Source organism: Triticum urartu, chromosome 1, assembly GCF_003073215.2.
Source record: "Triticum urartu cultivar G1812 chromosome 1, Tu2.1, whole genome shotgun sequence".
Taxonomy (NCBI): domain Eukaryota; kingdom Viridiplantae; phylum Streptophyta; class Magnoliopsida; order Poales; family Poaceae; genus Triticum; species Triticum urartu.
This window is the reverse complement of record NC_053022.1, coordinates 491,138,762-491,163,775: the sequence shown is the minus strand read 5'-3', so window position 1 is coordinate 491,163,775 and position 25,014 is coordinate 491,138,762. Positions and strand designations below refer to the sequence as shown.

Genomic DNA, 25,014 nt, shown 5'->3' with positions numbered 1-25,014 from the left:
CGGGGGCCATAGGTTTCACTAGCGGCTTCTCTCAAGATAGCATATATTACCGTGGGTGAACAAATTACTGTCGAGCAATTGATAGAAAAGTGCATAGTTATGAGAATATCTAGGCATGATCATGAATATAGGCATCACATCCGTGTCAAGTAGACCAAAACGATTCTGCATCTACTACTATTACTCCACACATCGACCGCTATCCAGAATGCATCTAGAGTATTAAGTTCATAAGAATAGAGTAACACATTAGGCTAGATGACATGATGTAGAGGGATAAATTCAATCAATATGATATAAACCCCATCTTTTTATCCTCGATGGAAACAATACAATACGTGCCTTTTTGCCCTCTGCTGTCACTGGGAAAGGACACTGCAAGATTGAACCCAAAGCTAAGCACTTCTCCATTGCAATAAAGATCAATCTAGTAGGCCAAACCAAACTGATAATTTGAAGAGACTTGCAAAGATATCAAATCATGCATAAAAGAATTTAGAGAAGAATCAAATATTGTTCATAGATAATCTTGATCATAAACCCACAATTCATCGGATCTCGATAAACACCGCAAAAGAATTACATCGAATAGATCTCCAAGAACATCGAGGAGAACTTTGTATTGAGATCCAAAGAGAGAGAAGAAGCCATCTAGCTAATAACTATGGACCCGAAGGTCTGTGGTAAACTACTCACACATCATCAGAGAGGCTATGGTGTTGATGTAGAAGCCCTCCGTGATCGAATCCCCCTCCGGCAGATCGCTGGAAAAGGCCCCAGATGGGATCTCACGAGTACAAAAGGTTGCGGTGGTGGAAAAGGTGTTTCGTGGATCTCTTGGATGTTTTCAGGGTATAAGATTATATATAGGCGAAAGAAGTAGGTCGGGGAAGGTACGAGGGGCCCACGAGGGTGGGGGGGGCGCCTACCCCCTGGGCGCGCCGCCCTACCTCGTGGCCGCCTCATTGCTTCCTTGACCTCCATTCCAAGTCTCCTGGATTGCGTTTGTGCAGGGGAACGTAGCAGAATTTTAAAATTTTCTACGCATCACCAAGATCAATCTATGGAGTCATCTAGCAACGAGGGAGAGGGGAGTGCATCTACATACCCTTGTAAATCGTACGCGGAAGCGTTCAAGAGAATGGGGTTGATGGAGTCGTACTCGTCGTGATCCAAATCACCGATGACCTAGTGCCGAACGGACGGCACCTCCGCGTTCAACACACGTACGGTTGGGAAGACGTCTCCTCTAACTTGATCCAGCAAGGGCGAAGGAGAGGTTGATGGAGATCCAGCAGCACGACGGCGTGGTGGTGGAAACTACGGCGATCTCGGCAGGGCTTTGCCGAGCCCTGTGAGAAGGAGAGGTGTCACGGGAGGGAGAGGGAGGCGCCAGGGGCTAGGGTGCAGCTGCCCTCCCTCCCCCCACTATATATAGGGTCCCTTGGGAGGGCACCGGCCCTAGGAGATCCAATCTCCAAAGGGGGGCGGCGGCCAAGGGGGTGGCTTGCCCCCCAAGCCAAGTGGGGCGCCCCCACCCCTAGGGTTTCCAACCCTAGGCGCAGGGGGAGGCCCAAGGGGGGCGCACCAGCCCACTAGGGGCTGGTTACCCTCCCACTTCAGCCCATGGGGCCCTCCGAGATAGGTGGCCCCACCCGGTGGACCCCCGGGACCCTTCCGGTGGTCCCGGTACAATACCGATTACCTCGAAACTTTCCCGATGGCCGAAACTTGACTTCCTATATATAAATCTTCACCTCCGGACCATTCCAGAACTCCTCGTGACGTCAGGATCTCATCCGAGACTCCGAACAACTTTCGGGTTACCGTATACTAATATCTCAACAACCCTAGCGTCACCGAATCTTAAGTGTGTAGACCCTACGGGTTCGGGAGACACGCAGACATGACCGAGACGACTCTCCGGTCAATAACCAACAACGGGATCTAGATACCCATGTTGGCTCCCACATGCTCCTCGATGATCTCATCGGATGAACCACGATGTCGAGGATTCGATCAATCCCGTATACAATTCCCTTTGTCAATCGGTGTGTTACTTGCCCGAGACTCGATCGTCGGTATCCCAATACCTTGTTCAATCTTGTTACCGGCAAGTCACTTTACTCGTACCGTAATGCATGATCCCGTGATCAACCACTTGGTCACATTGAGCTCATTATGATGATGCATTACCGAGTGGGCCTAGAGATACCTCTCCATCATACGGAGTGACAAATCCCAGTCTCGATTCGTGCCAACCCAATAGACACTTTCGGAGATACCTGTAGTGTACCTTTATAGGCACCCAGTTACGTTGTGACATTTGGCACACCCAAAGTATTCATACGGTATCCGGGAGTTGCACAATCTCATGGTCTAAGGAAATGATACTTGACATTTGGAAAAGCTATAGCAAACGAACTACACGATCTTTGAGCTATGCTTAGGATTGGGTCTTGTCCATCACATCATTGTCCTAATGATGTGATCGCATTATCAATGACATCCAATGTCCATAGTCAGGAAACCATGACTATCTTTCGATCAACGAGCTAGTCAACTAGAGGCTCACTAGGGGTGTGTTGTGGTCTATGTATTCACACATGCATTACGATTTTCGAATAACACAATTATAGCATGAACAATAGACAATTAGCATGAACAAAGAAATATAATAATGACCATTATTGCCTCTAAGGCATATTTCCAACAGTTTGTTCCAAAAAAAAGATCCTCGTGAAGGTTTCATTCCGTTTGGATTCTGTTTGATATTCCTTTTCTACGAAACACTGAAATAGGCAAAAACAACACCTGGCACTGGGCCTTCGGTTAGTAGGTTAGTCCCAAAAATAATATAAAAGTGCATATTAAAGCCCATTAAAAATCCAAAACAGATAATATAATAGCATGGAACAATAAAAAATTATAGATATGTTGGAGACATGTCAGCATCCCCAAGCTTAATTCCTGCTCGTCCTCGAGTAGGTAAATGATAAAAACATATTGTATGTGATGTTTATCTTTTATGCATCTTATTTTGCTTAGTACGACGATAACATTATGAGATGATCCCTTACTAAAATTTCAAGGTATAAGTGTTCTCCCTGAGTATGCACCGCTGCGACAGTTCTTCGTGTTGAGACACCACGTGATGATCGAGTGTGATATGCTCTACGTTCACATACAACGGCTGCAAGCCAGTTTTGCACATGCAGAATACTCTAGTTAAACTTGACGAGTCTAGCATATGCAGATATGGCATGGGAACACTGAGACCGAAAGGTCAAACGTGAATCATATAGTAGATATGATCAACATAGTGATGTTCACCATTGAAAGCTACTCCATCTCACGTGATGATCGGACATGGTTTAGTTGATATGGATCACGTGATCATTTAGATGACTAGAGGGATGTCTATCTAAGTGGGAGTTCTTAAGTAATATCATTAATTGAACTTAAATTTATCATGAACTTAGTCCTGATAGTATTTGCATATCTATATTGTAGATCAGTTGCTCGTGTATAGCTTCCCTGCTTTATTTATGATATGTTCCTAAAGAAAACAAAGTTGAAAGTTGATAGTAGCAATGATGCGGCCTAGGTCCGTGATCTGAGGATTATCCTTAGTGCTGCACAGAAGAATTATGTCCTTGATGCACCGCTAGGTGACAGAACTATTGCAGGAGCAAATGCAGACGTTATGAACGTTTGACAAGATCGGTATGATGACTACTTGATAGTTTAGTGCACCATGATTTACGGCTTAGAACCGGGACCTCAAAAATGTTTTGAAATGCCATGGAGCATATGAGATGTTCCAAGAGTTGAAATTGGTATTTCAGACTCATGCCCGAGTTGAGAGGTATGAGACCTCTGACAAGTATCTTTGCCTACAAGATAGAGGAGAATAGCTCAACCAGTGAGCATGTGCTCAGAATGTCTGAGTACTACAATTGCTTGAATCAAGTGGGAATTAATCTTCCAGATAAGATAGTGATTGACAGAGTTCTCTAGTCACTATCACCAAGTTACTGGAACTTCATGATGAACTATAACATGCAAGGGATGACGAAAACGATTCGCCGAGCTCTTCACGATGCTGAAATCGGCGATGATAGAAATCAAGAAAAGCATCAAGTGTTGATGGTTGACAAGACCACTAGTTTCAAGTAAAAGGGCAAGGAAAAGAAAAGGAACTTCAAGAAGAATGACAAGCAAGTTGCCGCTACCATGAAGAAGCCCAAAGCTAGACCCAAGCCTGAAACTAAGTGCTTCTACTGCAAAGGAAATGGTCACTAGAAGCGGAACTGCCCCAAATACTTGGCGGGTAAGAAGGATGGCAAAGTGAACAAAAGTATATATGATATACATGTTATTGATGTGTACTTTACTAGTATTCATAGTAGCCCCTGGGTATTTGATACTGGTTCAGTTGCTATGATTAGTAACTTGAAACATGAACAGGGACTAGTTGAGGGCAAGATGACGATGTGTGTTGGAAGTGATTCCAAGGTTGATAAGATCACCATCGCACACTCCCTTTACCTTCGGGATTAGTGTTGAACCTAAAATAAATGTTATTTGGTGTTTGCTTTGAGCATAATATGATTGGATCATGTTTATTGCAATACGGTTATTCATTTAAGTCAAAGAATAATTGTTATTCTGTTTACATGAATAAAACCTTCTGTGGTCATACACCCAAGGTGAATGGTTTATTGGATCTCGATTGTAGTGATACACATATTCATAATATTGAAGCCAAAAGATGCAAGGTTAATAATGATAGTGCAACTTATTTGTGGCACTACCGTTTAGGTCATATTGGTGCAAAGCGCATGAAGAAACTCCATGCTCGTGGGCTTTTGGAATCACTTGATGCTTGCGAACCATGCCTCATGGGCAAGATGACTAAGACTCCGTTCTCCAGAACAATGGAGCGAGCCACTGACTTATTGGAAATAATACATACCGATGTATGCGGTCCGATGAGTGTTGAGGCTCGCGGCGGGTATCGTTATTTTTTGACCTTCACAGATGATTTGAGTAGATATGGGTATATCTACTTAATGAAACACAAGTTTGAAACATTTGAAAAGTTCAAAGAATTTCAGAGTGAAGTTGAGAATCATTGTAACAAGAAAATAAAGTTTCTACAATCTGATCGCGGAGGCGAATATTTGAGTTATGAGTTTGGCCTTCATATGAAACAATGTGGAATAGTTTCGCAACTCACGCCACCTGGAACACCACAGCGTAATGGTGTGTCCGAACGTCGTAACCGTAATTTATTAGATATGTTGCGATCTATGATGTCTCTTACCGATTTACCACTATCATTTTGGGGTTATGCATTAGAGACAGCTGCATTCACGTTAAAATTGGGCTCTGTCTAAAAATCCATTGAGACGACACCGTATGAACTGTCGTTTAGCAAGAAACCTAAGCTGTTGTTTCTTAAAGTTTGGGGTTCCGATGCTTATGTGAAAAAGTTTCAGCCTGATAAGCTCAAACCCAAATCGAAGAACTGCATCTTCATAGGATACCCAAAAGAAACTATTGGGTACACCTTCTATCACAGATCTGAAGGCAAGATCTTTGTTGCTAAGAGTGGATCATTTCTAGAGAAGGATTTTCTCTTGAAAGAAATGAGTGGGAGGAAAGTAGAACTTGATGAGGTAATTGTACCTTCTCTCGAATTGGAAAGTAGATCATCACTGAAATCAGTTCTTGTGATGCCTACATCAATTAGTGAGGAAGTTAATGATGATGATCATGAAACTTCAGATCAAGTTACTACCGAACCTCATAGGTCAACCAGAGTACGATTCGCCCCAATGGTATGGTAATCCTATTCTGGAAGTCATGTTGCTAGACCATGATGAACCTATGAACTATGAGGAAGCGATGATGAGCCCAGATTCCGACAGGTGGCTTGAGGCCATGAAATCTGAGATATAATCCATGTATGAGAACAAAGTGTGAACTTTGGTGGACCTGGCTGATGATCGGAAAGCCATTGAGAATAAATGGATCTTCAAGAGGAAGACGGACGCTGATAGTAGTGTTATGATACGTCTCCAACGTATCTATAATTTTTGATTGTTCCATGCTATTATATTATCAACCTTGGATGTTTTATATGCATTTATATGCTATTTTATATGATTTTTGGGACTAACCTATTAACCTAGAGCCTAGTGCCAGTTTCTGTTTTTTTTCCTTGTTTTAGAGTATCATAGAAAAGGAAAATCAAACGGAGTCCAATTGACCAGAAACTTCACGGAACTTATTTTTGGACCAGAAGAAGCCCACGGAATATCGGAGTTGGACCAGGAGAGTCCCGGGCTACCCACGAGGGTGGGGGGCGCGCCCACTCCCTGGGCGCGCCCCCCTGCCTCGTGGACAGCCCGGAGGTCCACAGACGTACTTCTTCCTCCCATATATACCCAGATACCCTAAAAACTTCGGGGAGCACAATAGATTAGGAGTTCCGCCGCCAGAAGCCTCTGTAGCCACCGAAAACCAATCTAGACCCGTTCCGGCACCCTGCCGGAGGGGAATTCCTCTCTAGTGGCCATCTTCATCATCCCGGTGCTCTCCATGACGAGGAGGGAGTAGTTATCCCTCGGGGTTGAGGGCATGTACCAGTAGCTATGTGTTTGATCTCTCTCTCTCTCTCGTGTTCTTGAGGTGATACGATCTTGATGTATCGCGAGCTTTGCTATTATAGTTGGATCTTATGATGTTTCTCCCCCTCTACTCTCTTGTAATGAATTGAGTTTTCCCTTTGAAGTTATCTTATCGGATTGAGTCCTTAAGGATTTCCGATCCACTTGATGTATGTTTTGGTGATCAACTTGCGGGTTCCGCCCATGAACCTATGCATAGGGGTTGGCACACGTTTTCGTCTTGACTCTCCGGTAGAATCTTTGGGGCACTCTTTGAGGTCCTATGTGTTGGTTGAATAGATGAATCTGAGATTGTGTGATGCATATCGTATAATCATACCCACGGATACTTGAGGTGACATTGGAGTATCTAGGTGACATTAGGGTTTTGGTTGATTTGTGTCTTAAGGTGTTATTCTAGTATGAACTCTAGGGCTGTTTGTGACACTTATAGGAATAGCCCAACGGATTGATTGGAAAGAATAACTTTGAGGTGGTTTCGTACCCTACCATAATCTCTTTGTTTGTTCTCCGCTATTAGTGGCTTTGGAGTGACTCTTTGTTGCATGTTGAGGGATAGTTATGTGATCCAATTATGTTATTATTGTTGAGAGAACTTGCATAGTGAAAGTATGAACCCTAGGCCTTGTTTCAACGCATTGCAATACCGTTTGTGCTCACTTTTATCATTAGTTACCTTGCTGTTTTTATATTTTCAGATTACAAAAACCTTTATCTACCATCCATATACCACTTGTATCACCATATCTTCGCCGAACTAGTGCACCTATACAATTTACCATTGTATTGGGCGTGTTGGGGACACAAGAGACGCTTTGTTATTTGGTTGCAGGGTTGCTTGAGAGAGACCATCTTCATCCTATGCCTCCTACGGATTGATAAACCTTAGGTCATACACTTGAGGGAAATTTGCTACTGTCCTACAAACCTCTGCACTTGGAGGCCCAACAATGTCTACAAGAAGAAGGTTGTGTAGTAGACATCAAGCTCTTTTCTGGCGCTGTTGCCGGGGAGGTTAGCGCTTGAAGGTATATCTTTAGATCTTGCAATTGAGTCTTTTAGTTTCTTGTTTTATCACTAGTTAAGTTTATAAAAGAAAACTACAAAAAATATGGAATTGAGTTTGCCTCATACCCTTCATCTTTTTAATATCTTTCGTGAGTATGATGGAAAGGAAAATTGTGCCAAAGTATTAGAAGAAGAATGCATTAAAATGTTTGGCACTAAATCTTTGAATGATGAGCATGATTGCAATGTTGTTAGTATGAACTCTTTAAATATCCATGGTACTAATGATGATTGCACTAGTTACGATGAAAATGTCTCATATAAACATGTCAATTTTTGTGGAGTGCATTGGGTTTGCAAGTACACACCAAATAGGGAAGATAGATATTGCAAGAGGCATCAGCATTTAGAAACTAAATTGTTGCAAGAAAGGCTAGATGTTTGTGCTGAAAATTTAAATTTTCTTGGCCATACTTGTGAACTTTGCAATGAACGGGGTCATTTAACTATCCGATGCAAATTGTTTCATGATCTAATCGTGTCCAAAAATTATGATGACTTGATTTCCCTTGCACATTATAATGAACTTAGTTTGCTTATGGGTTACGAAGAAATGAAACGTATAACTAAGCATCTTATAGAATTTGCCCGTTATAAACTTCTTGATTTTGATCTAGAAGAAAGTTATATGTATTGTGCAGTGAATTGCATTGAAAATCCTTATATTGCCAATTATATAAAGAAAATAAAACAAATAGAAGATGAAGAGAATACTAATGAAAGGGAAGAGACTTCCCAATATCCTCCTATCATTTCTTTGATGAATCAGGTAACGAGGAGGAGCCTCCTATTCAACCAATCTCATTAATAAGGAGCTCCAAAATGAGGATTGAACCCACACATGATGTGGTGAAGAAGAAGAAGAAAAGAAAAAGGAAGAGAGGTAAAAAGATATCTCCCACAAATAATGTTGCTCCTATTACTATTATGCCTCATGAAAATATAATTGTGGAAGATAATGATACTTCTTATGATCTTGAAAATCTTTTTGGAACTTGCTTGGAAGAATATGATAATTGCTATATTATTGGTGCTATCCATACTATTAATGATGAGAGTGATTATGCTTATGATATGAAAAGGCCCAAGCTTGGGGATGCTATGTTTGATGAAGATGATGTTTTTGAGAATATATTTGCTGCAATTAATGTTTGTCCCAAGTTTGGGGATGCTAAGTTTAATGAAGATGATATTTTTAGTCTCCCATGTTTTGATATGCAAATTTATAATGATGATAGCATGCCTCCTACCTATGATGATTATTGTGATGATACTTATGATATAAAAAGTAGTGATTATATTTATAAAACTTGTCATGATTATGGTTACCCCTTTTCTGAACATTACTCTTTTAATGTGGAAACAATCTATAGTATTCGAGTCTCTTATGATACTCCCACTATACCGAATGAGAAGAATTTTGCTTATGTGGAGAGTAATAAAAATTCTATGCTTGTAGATCATTAAAAGAATGCTTTAGGTGCTGGTTATATTGTTGAATTAATTCATGATGCTACTGAAAATTATTATGAGGGTGGAATATATGCTTGTAGGAATTGCAATAATATCAAGTTTCCTCTCTATGTGCTTAAAGTTTTGAAGTTATGCTTATTTTACCTTCCTATGCAAGTTGATCCTTGTTTCCATAAGTTGTTTGCTCACAAAATCCCTATGCATAGGAAGTGGGTTAGATTTAAATTTGGTAGTCATATTCTTCATTATTCTCTCTTTATGTTTCAATTCTTATCTTTAATGTGAGCATCATTGAAATCATCATGCCTAGCTAGGGGCGTTAAACGATAGCGCTTGTTGGGAGGCAACCCAATTTTTATTATTGTTATTTGATTTTTGCTCCTGTTTAGTAACAAATAATTCATCTAGCTCTGTTTAGATGTGGTTTTATGTTTTAGTTAGTGTTTGTGCCAAGTAGAACCTTTGGGAAGACTTGGGGAAAGTCTTTGTGATCATGCTATTAAAAACAGAAACTTTAGCGCTCACGAGATTTGCTGCCATTTTTTATTGGAGAGTGATATTTAGTTAATTATTTTTTCAGATGATTAATAGATAAATTCCTCACGTCCAAAAATTTATTTTAGAATTTTTGAGGTTCCAGAAGTTTGCGTTAGTTACAGATTACTACAGACTGTTCTGTTTTTGACAGATTCTGTTTTTCATGTGTTGTTTACTTATTTTGATGAGTCTATGGCTAGTAAAAGAGTTTATAAACCATAGAGAAGTTGGAATACAGTAGGTTTAACACCAATATAAATAAAGAATGAGTTAATTACAGTACCTAAGTGGTGATTTATTTTCTTATACTAACGGAGCTTACGAGTTTTCTGTTAAGTTTTGTGTTGTGAAGTTTTCAAGTTTTGGGTAAAGATTCGATGGACTATGGAATAAGGAGTAGCAAGAGCCTAAGATTGGGGATGACCAAGGCACCCCAAGGTAATATTCAAGTACAACCAATAGCCTAAGCTTGGGGATGCCCCGGATGGCATCCCCTCTTTCGTCTTCGTTCATCGGTAACTTTACTTGGAGCTATATTTTTATTCACCACATGATATGTGTTTTGCTTGGAGCGTCATTTTATTTTATTTAGTTTTGCTTGCTGTTTGAATAAAATATCAAGATCTTAAATTATTAAATGGGTGAGTCTTCACATAGTTGCATAATTATTCAACTACTTATTGATCTTCACTTATATCTTTCAGAGTAGTTTATTGTTGCTCTAGTGCTTCACTTATATCTTTTTAGAGCACGATGGTGGTTTTATTTTGAATAAATAGATGAACTCTCATGATTCACTTATATCATTTTGAGAGTATTTAGAACAGCATGGTAGTTTGCTTTGGTTATGAAACTAGTCCTAATATGATGGGCATCCAAGAGGAATATAATAAAAACTATCATATAAAGTGCATTGAATACTATGAGAAGTTTGATACTTGGTAATTGTTTTGAGATATGGAGATGGTGATATTAGAGTCATGCTAGTTGAGCAGTTGTGAATTTGAGAAATACTTGTGTTGAAGTTTGTGATTCCCGTAGCATGCACGTATGGTGAACCGTTATGTGACGAAGTCGGAGCATGATTTATTTATTGATTGTCTTCCTTATGAGTGGCGGTCGGGGACGAGCGATGGTCTTTTCCTACCAATCTATCCCCCTAGGAGCATGCACGTAGTACTTTGTTTCGATAACTAATATATTTTTGCAATAAGTATGTGAGTTCTTTATGACTAATGTTGAGTCCATGGATTATACGCACTCTCACCCTTCCACCATTGCTAGCCTCTCTAGTACCGCACAACTTTCACCGGTACCATAAACCCACCATATACCTTCCTCAAAACAACCACCATACCTACCTATTATGACATTTCCATAGCCATTCCGAGATATATTGCCATGCAACTTTCCACCGTTCAGTTTATTATGACACGCTTCATCATTGTCATATTGCCTTGCATGATCATGTAGTTGACATCATATTTGTGGCAAAGCCACCGTTCATAATTCTTCCATACATGTCACTCATGAGTCATTGCACATCCCGATACACCGCCGGACGCATTCATATAGAGTCATATTTTGTTCTAAGTATCGAGTTGTAATTCTTGAGTTGTAACTAAATAAAAGTGTGATGATCATCATTATTAGAGCATTGTCTCATGTGAGGAAAGGATGATGGAGACTATGATTCCCCCACAAGTCGGGATGAGACCTCGGACTAAAAAAAAGAAAAAAAGAGGCCATAAAAAAGAGAGAAAGGCCCAAATAAAAAAACTGAGAGAAAAAGAGAGAAGGGGCAATGCTACTATCCTTTTACCACACTTGTGCTTCAAAGTAGCACCATGATCTTCATGATAGAGAGTCTCCTATGTTGTCACTTTCATATACTAGTGGGAATTTTTCATTATAGAACTTGGCTTGTATATTCCAATGATGGGCTTCCTCAAAATGCCCTAGGTCTTCGTGAGCAAGCGAGTTGGATGCACACCCACTAGTTTCTTTTCTTGAGCTTTCATACATTTATAGCTCTAGTGCATCCGTTGCATGGAAATCCCTACTCACTCACATTGATATCTATTGATGGGCATCTCCATAGCCCGTTGATACGCCTAGTTGATGTGAGACTATCTTCTCCTTTTTGTATTCTCCACAACCACCATTCTATTCCACCTATAGTGCTATGTCCATGGCTCACGCTCATGTATTGCGTGAAGATTGAAAAAGTTTGAGAACATCACAATTTGAAACAATTGCTTGGCTTGCCATCGGGGTTGTGCATGATTTAAATATTTTGTGTGGTGAAGATAGAGCATAGCCAGACTATATGATTTTGTAGGGATAGCTTTCTTTGGCCATGTTATTTTGAGAAGACATGATTACTTGGTTAGTATGCTTGAAGTATTATTATTTTTATGTCACTATTAAACTTTTTTCTTGAATCTTATGGATTTGAATATTCTTGCCACAATAAAGAGAACTACATGGATAAATATGTTAGGTAGCATTCCACATCAAAAATTCTGTTTTTATTATTTACCTACTCGAGGACGAGCAGGAATTAAGCTTGGGGATGCTGATACGTCTCCAACGTATCTATAATTTTTGATTGTTCCATGCTATTATATTATCAACCTTGGATGTTTTATATGCATTTATATGCTATTTTATATGATTTTTGGGACTAACCTATTAACCTAGATCCCAGTGCCAGTTTCTGTTTTTTTCCTTGTTTTAGAGTATCGCAGAAAAGGAAAATCAAACGGAGTCCAATTGACCTGAAACTTCACGGAACTTATTTTTGGACCAGAAGAATCCCACGGAGTATCGGAGTTGGACCAGGAGAGTCCCGGGCTGCCCACGAGGGTGGGGGCGTGCCCCCTGCCTCGTGGACAGCCCAGAGGTCCACCGATGTACTTCTTCCTCCCATATAGACCCATATACCCTAAAAACTTCGGGGAGCACAATAGATCGGGAGTTCCGCCGCCAGAAGCCTCCGTAGCCACCGAAAACCAATCTAGACCCGTTCTGGCACCCTGCCAGAGGGGGAATTCCTCTCCAATGGCCATCTTCATCATCCCGGTGCTCTCCATGACGAGGAGGGAGTAGTTATCCCTCGGGGCTGAGGGTATGTACCAGTAGCTATGTGTTTGATCTCTCTCTCTCTCTCTCTCTCTCTCGTGTTCTTGAGGTGATACGATCTTGATGTATCGCGAGCTTTGCTATTATAGTTGGATCTTATGATGTTTCTCCCCCTCTACTCTCTTGTAATGAATTGAGTTTTCCCTTTGAAGTTATCTTATCGGATTGAGTCCTTAAGGATTTCCGATCCACTTGATGTATGTTTTGGTGATCAACTTGCGGATTCCGCCCAAAACCTATGCATAGGGATTGGCACACGTTTTCATCTTGACTCTTCGGTAGAATCTTTGGGGCACTCTTTGAGGTCCTATGTGTTAGTTGAATAGATGAATCTGAGATTGTGTGATGCATATCGTATAATCATACCCATAGATACTTGAGGTGACATTGGAGTATCTAGGTGACATTAGGGTTTTGGTTGATTTGTGTCTTAAGGTGTTATTCTAGTACGAACTCTAGGGCTGTTTGTGACACTTATAGGAATAGCCCAATGGATTGATTGGAAAGAATAACTTTGAGGTGGTTTCGTACCCTACCATAATCTCTTTGTTTGTTCTCCGCTATTAGTGGCTTTGGAGTGACTCTTTGTTGCATGTTGAGGGATAGTTATGTGATCCAATTATGTTATTATTGTTGAGAGAACTTGCACTAGTGAAAGTATGAACCCTAGGCCTTGTTTCAACGCATTGCAATACCGTTTGTGCTCACTTTTATCATTAGTTACCTTGCTGTTTTTATATTTTCAGACTACAAAACCTTTATCTACCATCCATATACCACTTGTATCACCATATCTTCGCCGAACTAGTGCACCTATACAATTTACCATTGTATTGGGTGTGTTGGGGACACAAGGGACGCTTTGTTATTTGGTTGCAGGGTTGCTTGAGAGAGACCATCTTCATCCTACGCCTCCTACGGATTGATAAACCTTAGGTCATCCACTTGAGGGAAATTTGCTACTGTCCTACAAACCTCTGCACTTGGAGGCCCAACAACGTCTACAAGAAGAAGCTTGTGTAGTAGACATCATGTTACTACCTACAAAGCTCGACTTGTCGAAAAGGTTTTTTTTGACAAATTCAAGATGTTGACTACGATGAGATTTTCTCACTCGTATCGATGCTTAAAGTCTGTCCGAATCATGTTAGCAATTGCCACATTTTATGATATCTAACAAATGGATATGAAAACTGCATTCCATAATGGATTTATTAAAGAAGAGTTGTATATGATACAACCAGAAGGTTTTGTCAATCCTAAAGGTGCTAACAAATTGTGCAAGCTCCAGCGATCCATCTATGGACTGGTGCAAGCCTCTCGGAGTTGGAATATAGGATTTGATAAGTTGATCAAAGCATATAGTTTTATACAGACTTGCGGTGAAGCCTGTATTTACAAGAAAGTTAGTGGGAGCACTACAGCCTTTTTGATAAGTATATGTGAATGACATATTGTTGATCAGAAATGATGTAGAATTTTCTAGAAAGCATAAATGAGTGTTTGAAAGGAGTTTTCCGAAGAAAGACCTCGGTGAAGCTGCTTACATATTGGGCATCAAGATCTATAGAGATAGATCAAGATGTTTGATAAGTTTTTTCAATGAGTACATACCTTGACAATATTTTCAAGTAGTTCAAAATGGAACAGTCAAAAAAGGATCTGTATTGCAAGGTGTAAAGTTGAGTAAGACTCAAAACACGACCATGACAGAAAATAGAAAGAGAATGGAAGTCATTCCCTATGCCTCAGCCATAGGTTCTATAAAGTATGCTATGTTGTATACCAAACCTATTGTGTACCTTGCCACAAATTTGGCAAGGGAGTATGATATTGATCCATGAGTGGATCACTGGACAACGGTCAAAATTATCCTTAGAAGACTAAGAAGATATTTCTCGGTTATGGAGGTGATAAAGAGTTCGTCGTAAAGAGTTGCGTCGATGCAAGATTTTACACCGATCCGAACGACTCTAAGTCTGAATCTGGATACATATTGAAAGTGGGAGCAATTAGCTAGAGTAGCTCGATGCAGAGCATTATAGACATAGAAAATTTGCAAAATACATACGACTCTGAATGTGACAGACCCGTTAACTAAACTTCTCTCACAAGCAAACCATGATCACACCTTAGTGCTCTTTGGGTGTTAATCACATGGCGATGTGAACTAGATTATTGACTCTAGTAAACCCTTTGGGTGTTGGTCACATGGCGATGTGAACTATGAGAACTAATCACATAAAGATCTAAACTATTTGTTTTAAATCACATGACGATGTGAACTAGATTAGCGACTCTAGTGCAAGTGGGAGACTGAAGGAAATATGCCCTAGAGGAAATAATAAAGTTGTTATTTATATTTCCTTATATCATGATAAATGTTTATTATCCATGCTAGAATTGTATTAACCGGAACTTAGTACATGTGTCAATACATAGACAAAACAGAGTGTCCCTAGTATGCCTCTACTTGACTAGCTCGTTAATCAAAGATGGTTATGTTTCCTAACCATATACATGTGTTGTCATTTGATGAACATGATCGCATCATTAGAGAATGATGTGATGGACAAGACCCATCCGTTAGCTTAGCATAATGATCGTTAGTTTTATTGCTATTACTTTCATCATGACTTATACATGTTCCTTTGACTATGAGATTATGCAACTCCCGAATGCCGGAGGAACACCTTGTGTGCTATCAAATGTCACAACATAACTGGGTGATTATAAAGATGCTCTACAGATGTCTCCGAAGCTGTTTGTTGGGTTGGCATAGATCTAGATTAGGATTTGTCACTCTGTGTATCGGAGAGTGGGCCCTCTCGGTAATGCACATCACTATAAGCCTTGCAAGCAATGTGACTAGTGAGTTAGTTGCGGGATGATGCATTATAGAATGAGTAAAGAGACATGTCGGTAATGAAATTGAACTAGGTATGATGATACCGACGGTCGAATCTCGGGCAAGTAACATACCGATGACAAAGGGAACAACGTATGTTGTTATGTGGTTTGACCGATAAAGATCTTCGTAGAATATGTAGGAGCCAATATGAGCATCCAGGTTCCGCTATTGGTTATTGACCGGAGATGTGTCTCGGTCATGTCTACATAGTTCTCGAACCCGTAGGGTCCACACGCTTAACGTTCAATGACGATTTGTATTATGAGTTATGTGATTTGATGTACCGAAGTTTGTTCGGAGTCCCGGATGAGATCACGGACATGACGAGGAGTCTCGAAGTGGTCGAGAGGTAAAGATCCATATATTGAAAGGCTATATTCGGACACAGGACGTGTTCCGGGTGATACCGAGTCACCGGAAGGGGTTCCGGGCAACCCAAGGCAAATATATGGGCTTAATGGGCCAAGTAAGGGAACACACCAGCCCACAAGGGGCTAGTGCGCCCCCTATAGGGCCAGCCACGTGGGGAGAAAGGAAAAGGAGAGGAGGAAAAGGAAAGTATGAAGTAGGACTCCTACTTCCTTCCCCTACCCCCTCCTTCCTTCCCCCCTTGTCCAAATATGGTAAAGGGGGGGGGCGAATTAGACTAGGGTGCCCAAGTAGGATTCCTCCTACTTGGGCGCGCCCTAGGCTGCCTCCCTCCCTCTCCCTCGTTTATATACGTGGGGAGGGAACCCCTAGGACACACATCAATTGTTTCTAGCCGTGTGTGGTGCCCCCCTCCACAGTTAACACCTCGGTCATATCGTCGTAGTGCTTAAGCGAAGCCCTGCGCCGGTAACTTCATCATCACCGTTGCCACGCCGTCCTGCTGACGGAAATCTCCCTCGTACTCAGCTGGATCAAGAGCTCGAGTGACGTCATCATGTTGAACGTATGCTGAACACGGAGGTGCCATACGTTCGGTACTTGGATCGGTTGGATCATGAAGACGTTCGACTACATCAACCGTGTTACTAAACGCTTCTGCTTTCGGTATACAAGGGTACATGGACACACTCTCCCCGCTCGTTGTTATGCTTATCCTAGATGGATCTTGCGTGATCGTAGGAATTTTTTTGAAATACTACGTTCCCCAACAAATACTATTGTTTCAGATAGTGATACTAAATCTTTTAGCCACTTTTGGAGATGTTTATGGGCTAAGTTGGGGACTAAACTGCTTTTTAGTACTACTTGTCAACCCCAAACCGATGAACAAACTGTAGTAGTCAATAGAACATTGTCTACTATGCTTAGGGCTGTTTTGAAGAATAATAAGAAAATGTGGGAAGAATGCTTGCCTCATATTAAATTTGCTTATAATCGTTCATTGCATTCTACTACTAAGATGTGCCCATTTGAAATTGTGTATGGTTTCCTACCTCGTGCACCTATTGATTTGTTGCCTCTTCCATCTTCGAAGAAGTTTAATTTTGATGCTAAACTATGTGCTGAATTGATTTTAAAAATGCATGAGTTAACTAAGGAAAACACTGAGCGTATGAATGCTAAATATAAACTTGCTAGAGATAAGGGTAGAAAACATGTTGTGTTTGCACCTGGAGATCTTGTTTGGTTGCGTAAGAATAGATTTTATAATTTGCGCAAATCAAAGCTAATGCCACGTGCTGATGGTCCTTTTAAGGTGTTAGAGACAATAAATGATAATGCATATAAACTTGAGCTGCCTGCAGATTTTGGGGTTAGTCCCACTTTTAACAGTGCAGATTTGAAGTCTTATTAGGGTGAGGAAGATGAGCTTCCGTCGAGGACGACTTCATTTCAAGAAGGGGAGGATGATGAGGACATCAATACCATTGTTACACCCACAACCCCTGCTGTTGGAAATATGCCCTAGAGGCAATAATAAAATGGTATCATTATATTTCCTTGTTCATAATAATTGTCTATTGTTCATGCTATAATTATGTTATCCGGAAATCGTAATACATGTGTGAATACATAGACCACAACATGTCCCTAGTGAGCCTCTAGTTGACTAGCTCGTTGATCAATAGATGGTCACAGTTTCCTGACCATGGACATTGGATGTCATTGATAATGGGATCACATCATTAGAAGAACGATGTGATGGACAAGACCCAATCCTAAGCCTAGCACAAGATCGTGTAGTTCGTCTGCTAAAGCTTTTCTAATGTCAAGTATCTTTTCCTTAGACCATGAGATTGTGCAACTCCTGAATACTGTAGGAATACTTTGGGTGTGCCAAACGTCACAACGTAACTGGGTGGCTATAAAGGTGTGCTACGGGTATCTCCGAAAGTGTCTATTGGGTTGGCACGAATCGAGACTGGGATTTGTCACTCCGTATGACGGAGAGGTATCTCTGGGCCCACTCGGTAAGACATCATCGTAATGAGCTCAATGTGACTAAGGGGTTGGTCACGGAATGATGTGTTATGGAACGAGTAAAGAGACTTGCTGTAACGAGATTGAACGAGGTATCGGTATACCGACGATCGAATCTCGGGCAAGTAACGTATCGATTGACAAAGGGAATTGTATACGGGATTGCTTGAGTCCTCGACATCGTGGTTCATCTGATGAGATCATCGTGGAACATGTGGGAGCCAACATGGGTATCCAGATCCCGCTGTTGGTTATTGGCCGGAGAGTTGTCTCGGTTATGTTTGCATGGTTCCCGAACCCGTAGGGTCTACACACTTAAGGTTCGATGACGCTAGGGTTATTAGGAAGATTTGTATGTGATTACCGAATGTTGTTCGGAGTCCCGGATGAGATCCCGGACGTCACGAGGACTTCCGGAATAGTCCGGAGGTGAAGATTTATATATGGGAACTCATCATACGGTCACCGGAAATATTCGGGGGGTATGCCGGTATTGTACCGGGACCACCGGAGGGGTTCCGGGGGTCCACCGGGAGGGTCCACCTGCCCCGGAGGACCTTATGGGCTGTAGGTGGAAGGGAACCAGCCCCTAGTGGGCTGGGCGCCATCCCACCCTAGGGCCCATGCGCCTAGGGTTTGGGGAGAACCCTAAAGGGGGGGCCACCCTTGCTTGGGGGGCAAGCCCCCTCCCCCTTGGCCGCTCCCCCTCTAGATCTCATCTAGAGGGGACGGCCCCCCTTCCCCCTTCTCCCTATAAATAGAGGGGCGAAGGGGGGGCTGCAGCACCACATCCAAGGCGCAGCCCCTCCCCTCCCCAACACCTCTCCTCCTCCGCGTGAGCTTGGCGAAGTCTTGCCAGAGAACTGCCACTCCATCACCACCACACCGTCGTGCTGTTGTTGGAGCCTTCTTCCTCAACCTCTCCCTCCTCCTTGCTGGATCAAGACGCGGGAGACGTCACCGGGCTGCACGTGTGTTGAACGCGGAGGCACCGTTGTTCGGTGCTTAGATCGGATTCGGCCGCGATCTGAATCGCTACGTGTACGACTCCTCCAACCGCGGTCTTGCAACGCTTCCGACTCACAATCTTCAAGGGTATGAAGATGCACTCCCCTCTCTCTCGTTGCCAGTTACTCCATAGATTGATCTTGGTGATGCGTGGAAAATTTTAATTTCTGCAACGATCCCCAACACTTGCTGCTATACATACTGGACCAATTACTAGAGGTCGCGCACGCTGATTGAATTACCAGGTACTTTTGTTTCTTGGTAACGATTCTAATGCTCATGAGAATATGATACTGCCTAAATTGGATACATTTGTTTTGCTTACAAATGAAGGGCCTAGCTTGGACAAGAAAGATGAACCTTGGAGCAAGTTCAAGCATGGAGATGATGGCATGCACAAGGGGAACAAAGACGGAGTTACAAGTGATGATTCCAGGACTTTGAAGCCACCATAATGAGTGCATGAAGCCTTGGACGAAATATACAAGATGCCACTCCATAAATTTTGTCCAGAGGCTATTCTACGTGCCGCGTCACCTTATTTTTGGGCCAGACACATATAATTTTGAAATACTTAATTATAGGTTATTTTTAGAGTCCGTATGTGTGGGGAAACAATAGTTAGGGTTGGTTTCGGACCCCTCCTCCAAGGGCCACGAAATTCCCCCCTCTTTCCTCCATATATACAACCCTTAGGGCATTGTTTAGACTTTGGGGTTTTGTTTAGATTAAAAGTTCGCCATAGCTGCAACTTCGCGTACTTCATTTGTGTTCAACGACCAGACCAAGGCATCACAGAACCCCACTTGATCAATAAAGCTTTCCTCTTTTATTCGCAATATTCAGATTGCAATTTCAGTTTCTTGCTTGTTCTTCGTTTGCTCGCAGGAAATAGACCCTCGTGGTCAGGTTGATCGTGCTCCGACGTGGTCAATAACCTCTCGGAGTTGGTTTAGCGATTACTAAGGCGCGACGTCCTCGCACGTTCGTAGTCGGATCGTGAAAGTCTACTCCACCATAAACGATAGTCACCATCTCATCAAAAGACGGGACACCTTCGCCCCTATCAAGTGGTAGGCACAAAATCCTTGGCACAAAGACGCGGCTTGAATGGAGTTCCATCCCTTGGCCTTGGTCGGGCACCCCCATCCCTTGAGATCGCACTGATAAGCTGTGTTCCTCGGCCTGCACTGAGATCTCTCTGGGAAATGGGCAGCTTGTGCATTTCTAGTATGGTCGTTGGTTGGAAGGCATTACTCCACTCAATATTGCTCCTGATCTGTTCGTCATGGCTCGACGGAAAAATTTAACTGTGAAGGAGGCACTTGATCGTGGCCGCTGGATGAAGGGCCTGGAGAGGATTGCTTCTGAAGAGCTGCTCGACCAATTTGTCAAGTTGTGGGAGCTGCTCCAACACATAGTGCTCTCTGTTGTCCCCGACTCCATTCGGTGGAGGTTCTCCGCTGCCACCTCCTACAAGGCTTAGTTTTTAGGCCGCAATTCTGAGCCGCAACTGCTCTCTGTGTGGAAGGGCAGGGCCGAGCCGAAGGTTAAATTCCACCTCTGGTTATTGTCCAAAACAAAATCGGGACGGCTGGTAGGCTTGCCACGAGGGGATGGCCACACACCGAGAAGTGCACGTTCTATGATCAGATCATCTAGTCGGCTGCCCATCTTTCTTTGAGCTGCCCTTTTGCCCACGAGGTTTGGTTCTCCTTTCAACAAGTGCTCGTGAGGCTACTAATGTTGCTTCTACCTCAATAACTATTAAGGGTTGGTGGAAGAGGGTTTGGAGTCTACGCAACAACCCAACTACACGCACGCAGATCACCTCGGCTGTTTACGTCGCTTGGAATCTTTAGAAAGAGAGAAATAGGCAGTCTTTTGAAGGAAAGAGATGCTTCCCCGAGACAGAGATGAAATAGCAACAACCCAACTACACGCACGCAGATCACCTCGGCTGTTTACGTCGCTTGGAATCTTTAGAAAGAGAGAAATAGGCAGTCTTTTGAAGGAAAGAGATGCTTCCCCGAGACAGAGATGAAATAGCAACAACCCAACTACACGCACGCAGATCACCTCGGCTGTTTACGTCGCTTGGAATCTTTAGAAAGAGAGAAATAGGCAGTCTTTTGAAGGAAAGAGATGCTTCCCCGAGACAGAGATGAAATAGCAACAACCCAACTACACGCACGCAGATCACCTCGGCTGTTTACGTCGCTTGGAATCTTTAGAAAGAGAGAAATAGGCAGTCTTTTGAAGGAAAGAGATGCTTCCCCGAGACAGAGATGAAATAGCAGTGTGCCAATGTTCAAGGAGGCTACTGTTTAGTGTGGGTTGTATTTCCTTTTCTTGTTTCCTGAGTTTTTGTTCTTCGTAGTGTGTGGTTCTTGATGCTCTGTGCAACGACTAGAACTACTGCCATGCACCTTCAAGAAAAAAAAGGTTGGCTTTCAGACTGTGAAAACGAATCACCACCTGAGCCCTGCTGACTAATGTTATACCTGTATCATTATTCCTTCTGAATATATATACTGGCAATAGTTGCCGGTTGCTAAAAAACTGGAGTATATTTTCGTGGAGATGTTGTAACATGATTGCAACTGGTATGCAAGATAAGTAACTGAACGCCAAGCCAACCACCCGGCATAGACCGCGTATACAAAATAAAGAGTAGGCTTCACTCATGAGTGAAGAACGGCACCTCAAACTCTCCAAACTCTAGCGTTGTATCGAATTGCTAACACACAAGCTCGTGCCCGTCGTCCACATCAAATTTATGCTTCGATTATTTCCGTCTCACGCTCACCGTGTATATCATTATCAGCTCACGACGACGGCTGCTCCGCGGTTGCCGAAGGTTCAGCCTCTAAGGTGGGTGAATCAGAAGGCGCCTCCTCGGGCGCGGCCGGTTCCACAACGGGGGGGCTCGACTGGACCGAGAATGCCGCGGCGGCCGGCTGGAACTTGGCGACGTAGTAGCTGAGAGGCGGGCCGGAGTATTGGGTCTGCACGGGCGGCTGGTTCTTGCTCACCTGGATGAGGATGGACGCCGCCCCGGCGACGAAGATGAGGGCCAGCCCGCCCGTGAGCGCCGCGGTGTTCTCGGACCCATCGGACGACGTCCCCGCCGTGCCGGAGCTGATGGCGCTCTCCGCCACGTACACCGCCGGCTGCGCGCGCGCGATTACGCCGTCAGATTGGGATGCCGAGAAGGAGGAAGACAAGGCCCTTGACAAGAATGGAATAGGTAGTAGGAGTAGGTTGCGCGTACCTCGATGGAGTAGATGTTGGTCTGGCCGGCGGTGTCCTTCTCGACGAGGCCGGTCCATCCTTTCTTCTTGGGAGGGAAGGTCCCCACGACCTTGGTCCTCTCCTCCGCCAGCCACTCCACGCTCAGGCTCCCGACCTACGCCGCAGGCATATCCAAGTTTCAGATAACAGCAGCAGCAGCAGCAACAACAGCAAGACACGAGTAGCTAGATATGTCCCGTACCTCCTTCTCCGGGGCGCACTCCACGTCGTTGCACTCGGAGTCGTCCGGAGACGAAGAAGCATTGCAGGACAGCGTCAAGAACCTGTTGCCGCCGGTGATGCCCCCTCCTCGCGGAATCGTGGCCTGCTGGGGCTTGCTGCTCCTGAGGAGCACGCAGCTGCTTGCGGAGAGCATGGATTGGGCAGGGCAAGCCATCTTCATCTTCTCTCAATTCTCTCAGTCTCTCTCGCTCGCTCGCTTGCTCTAGCCTTACACACACACACACACACACACACCAGAAAACGAGTGAGTGGGAGGATATGGCTGTGGACTCGTGAACACCACAGAATTGCGAGGTACTCGTGGCCTCGGGGCTTTTGTGGAGAGATTTATTTTTCTTTTGGCTTTTCCTCTCCGCTTACCTGCGTGTGGATGGTCAGTCGCCACGTTCTCCTGCTGGTTGCTACGGAATTTTCTCTGGAGCTGCCAACATTTTCTGTAGGTAATTTGGTGGACACTGGCTCCAAATCTCTTCATCGTCGCGTCGCTCCTAGCGGTCGGCCCATCGGCTCTCGTGTGCGTACGCTGTTTTTTTTTGTGCAGGAAATTAAATGCTTTTAATTTATTCAAGCCTCAATGGCCCCCTACATGATGAGCCATCAAGCTAGTCGTCAGGAAGCCAGGGGGAGGCCATCCAGCAACTCGTCACCTCCGGTGTGCGTGCAAGTTTTGCACACAGGTGGGTCGAGAAGTTGAAATTTCTCGATATATGTTGAATAAAGAAAGAACGAAACGACGAGGTTAGCCCTTCAATCTCGGAAAGAATTGGCGCTATCGGAGAGCGCAAAAACCTGCGCGAGTCCCAGAGGTGAACCACTCTAAGCAATCCGCTTCAAATACCACTTGCCATGACCGGAAAGACCATTACACACACACATACATGCACGATGTAACTAAATATACTTGGAGATCCTAGCTACTAGCCTAGTAGCACGGGCCCACCATGCGGAAAACCCTCGGGCGACAGGGAAGGCGATCATGAGGGCAAATTTGCGCTAAGGTTTCTCTATGGGGGTGGTGTCTACTCCGATAGCCCGTGAGTCAGCGACAATGCTGATTCTAGGGCGGATCAGTGGCAGGAGTGTGTATATGCTATGGAGAAGCCATGGAAGATTAGAGAGGAAGCAGAGGCGCTGCGACCCCAAAAAAGTTGCCCACACCGAACATGAAGGCAGGGAATCCTCCCAATCTCCAGCTACTGGGAAATTCTCGGAGGAAGCAAAAAGCCTCTCTGGCGTCTAGGTGAGATGATCTTGACACATGAAGAACAAGAGGGACTAATCTTTGAAGAACCAGCCTCGGAGCAAGCCCATGTTGCGAGGTGGTCGGTGGTGGGCAAAGTGTGCTCGCCGCACCCCGCTCAATATACATGCACTAGAGAGAATCATGCAGAGGGCTTGGGGTGCATCTTGAAGCACAGTTGAAGGATATAGGGAGTAACATATTTATGGTTCGGCTTGGAAGTGAAGGTGGTTGGAAACACGTGTTGAGTAATGGACCATGGTAGTTCAATTTCAATGTTATAGTCATCAAGGATTACGAAGGAAATATTCGGCCGTTGGAGATGGTCTTCGATACTATTGAGGCATGGGTTAGGAAGGCTGATCTCCCATTGCACAAGCGGTGTGATTTGGTAGAACTCTTGGGAACTGGCTAAGGGAAGTGGTTTGAGCTGATGTTGATAAAGGTGGAATGGCACGAGCGAAATATCTTCGTGGTTGTGCAAAAATTTCCGTGTATGAGGTGCATCGTTTTTGGCTTGAATCTTGACAAAAAGATCGAATCTGGACGTGGGTTGACTTCTGCTACGAATGGATCCCTTACTTCTGTTCTGAATGTGGGAGACTGTTACATGTCGATGGAGTTTGTGAGCCGCTAGTCGACTCTCCAGCAAATGGGGAGAGTGGTTTCATGCTTTCCCAAGGCATAGTAGAGCACAAAAGAGTAACTCCCGCGGGGGAGCTATGAGCAACAATAACAACAAGGGGAGTTCATGGATTGGAGATGGTGACTGTGGTGGCTAGGGCATGCTACTATTCGAGATATACCTACTAAGTGGAACCTCTGCCACAAATTTACCCTGTTGGTCGACTTCCGCACTGGCGGTGGGCGCGGTCCTAATCGCGATGAAGTGTGTAGCCCAAACAAGGAGAAACATATAAGAGATGGACGTGATGGAAAGGACCTATGGGGGAAGTTAAACAACAAGAGGGAAAGGGACCTAATAC

The 25,014-nt window shown here is 43.5% G+C and overlaps 1 protein-coding gene across 1 annotated transcript; it reads right to left on the bottom strand.

The window, feature by feature from the left end:
* Nucleotides 1–21,806: 21,806 nt before the first annotated feature.
* On the bottom strand, nt 21,807–23,073 carry LOC125521579 (protein MAINTENANCE OF PSII UNDER HIGH LIGHT 1). Its single transcript, XM_048686642.1, has 3 exons — nt 22,748–23,073; nt 22,526–22,660; nt 21,807–22,424 (listed from the first exon to the last, which is right to left on the bottom strand). The coding sequence occupies exons 1-3, from the start codon at nt 22,946–22,948 to the stop codon at nt 22,080–22,082; spliced, it is 681 nt and encodes a 226-aa protein (XP_048542599.1). The 5' UTR covers nt 22,949–23,073; the 3' UTR covers nt 21,807–22,079.
* Between the last annotated feature and the right edge of the window lie 1,941 nt (nt 23,074–25,014).

Bases quoted from the DNA above. Each gene is read 5' to 3' on its own strand.
- LOC125521579 (XM_048686642.1), bottom strand. From the start codon at position 22,948: ATGAAGATGGCTTGCCCTGCCCAATCCATGCTCTCCGCAAGCAGCTGC. The intron at 22,661-22,747 runs GTACGGGACATA...CCTGCGGCGTAG, and splicing joins AGTGCGCCCCGGAGAAGGAG to GTCGGGAGCCTGAGCGTGGA. The intron at 22,425-22,525 runs GTACGCGCAACC...GCGCGCGCGCAG, and splicing joins CCAACATCTACTCCATCGAG to CCGGCGGTGTACGTGGCGGA.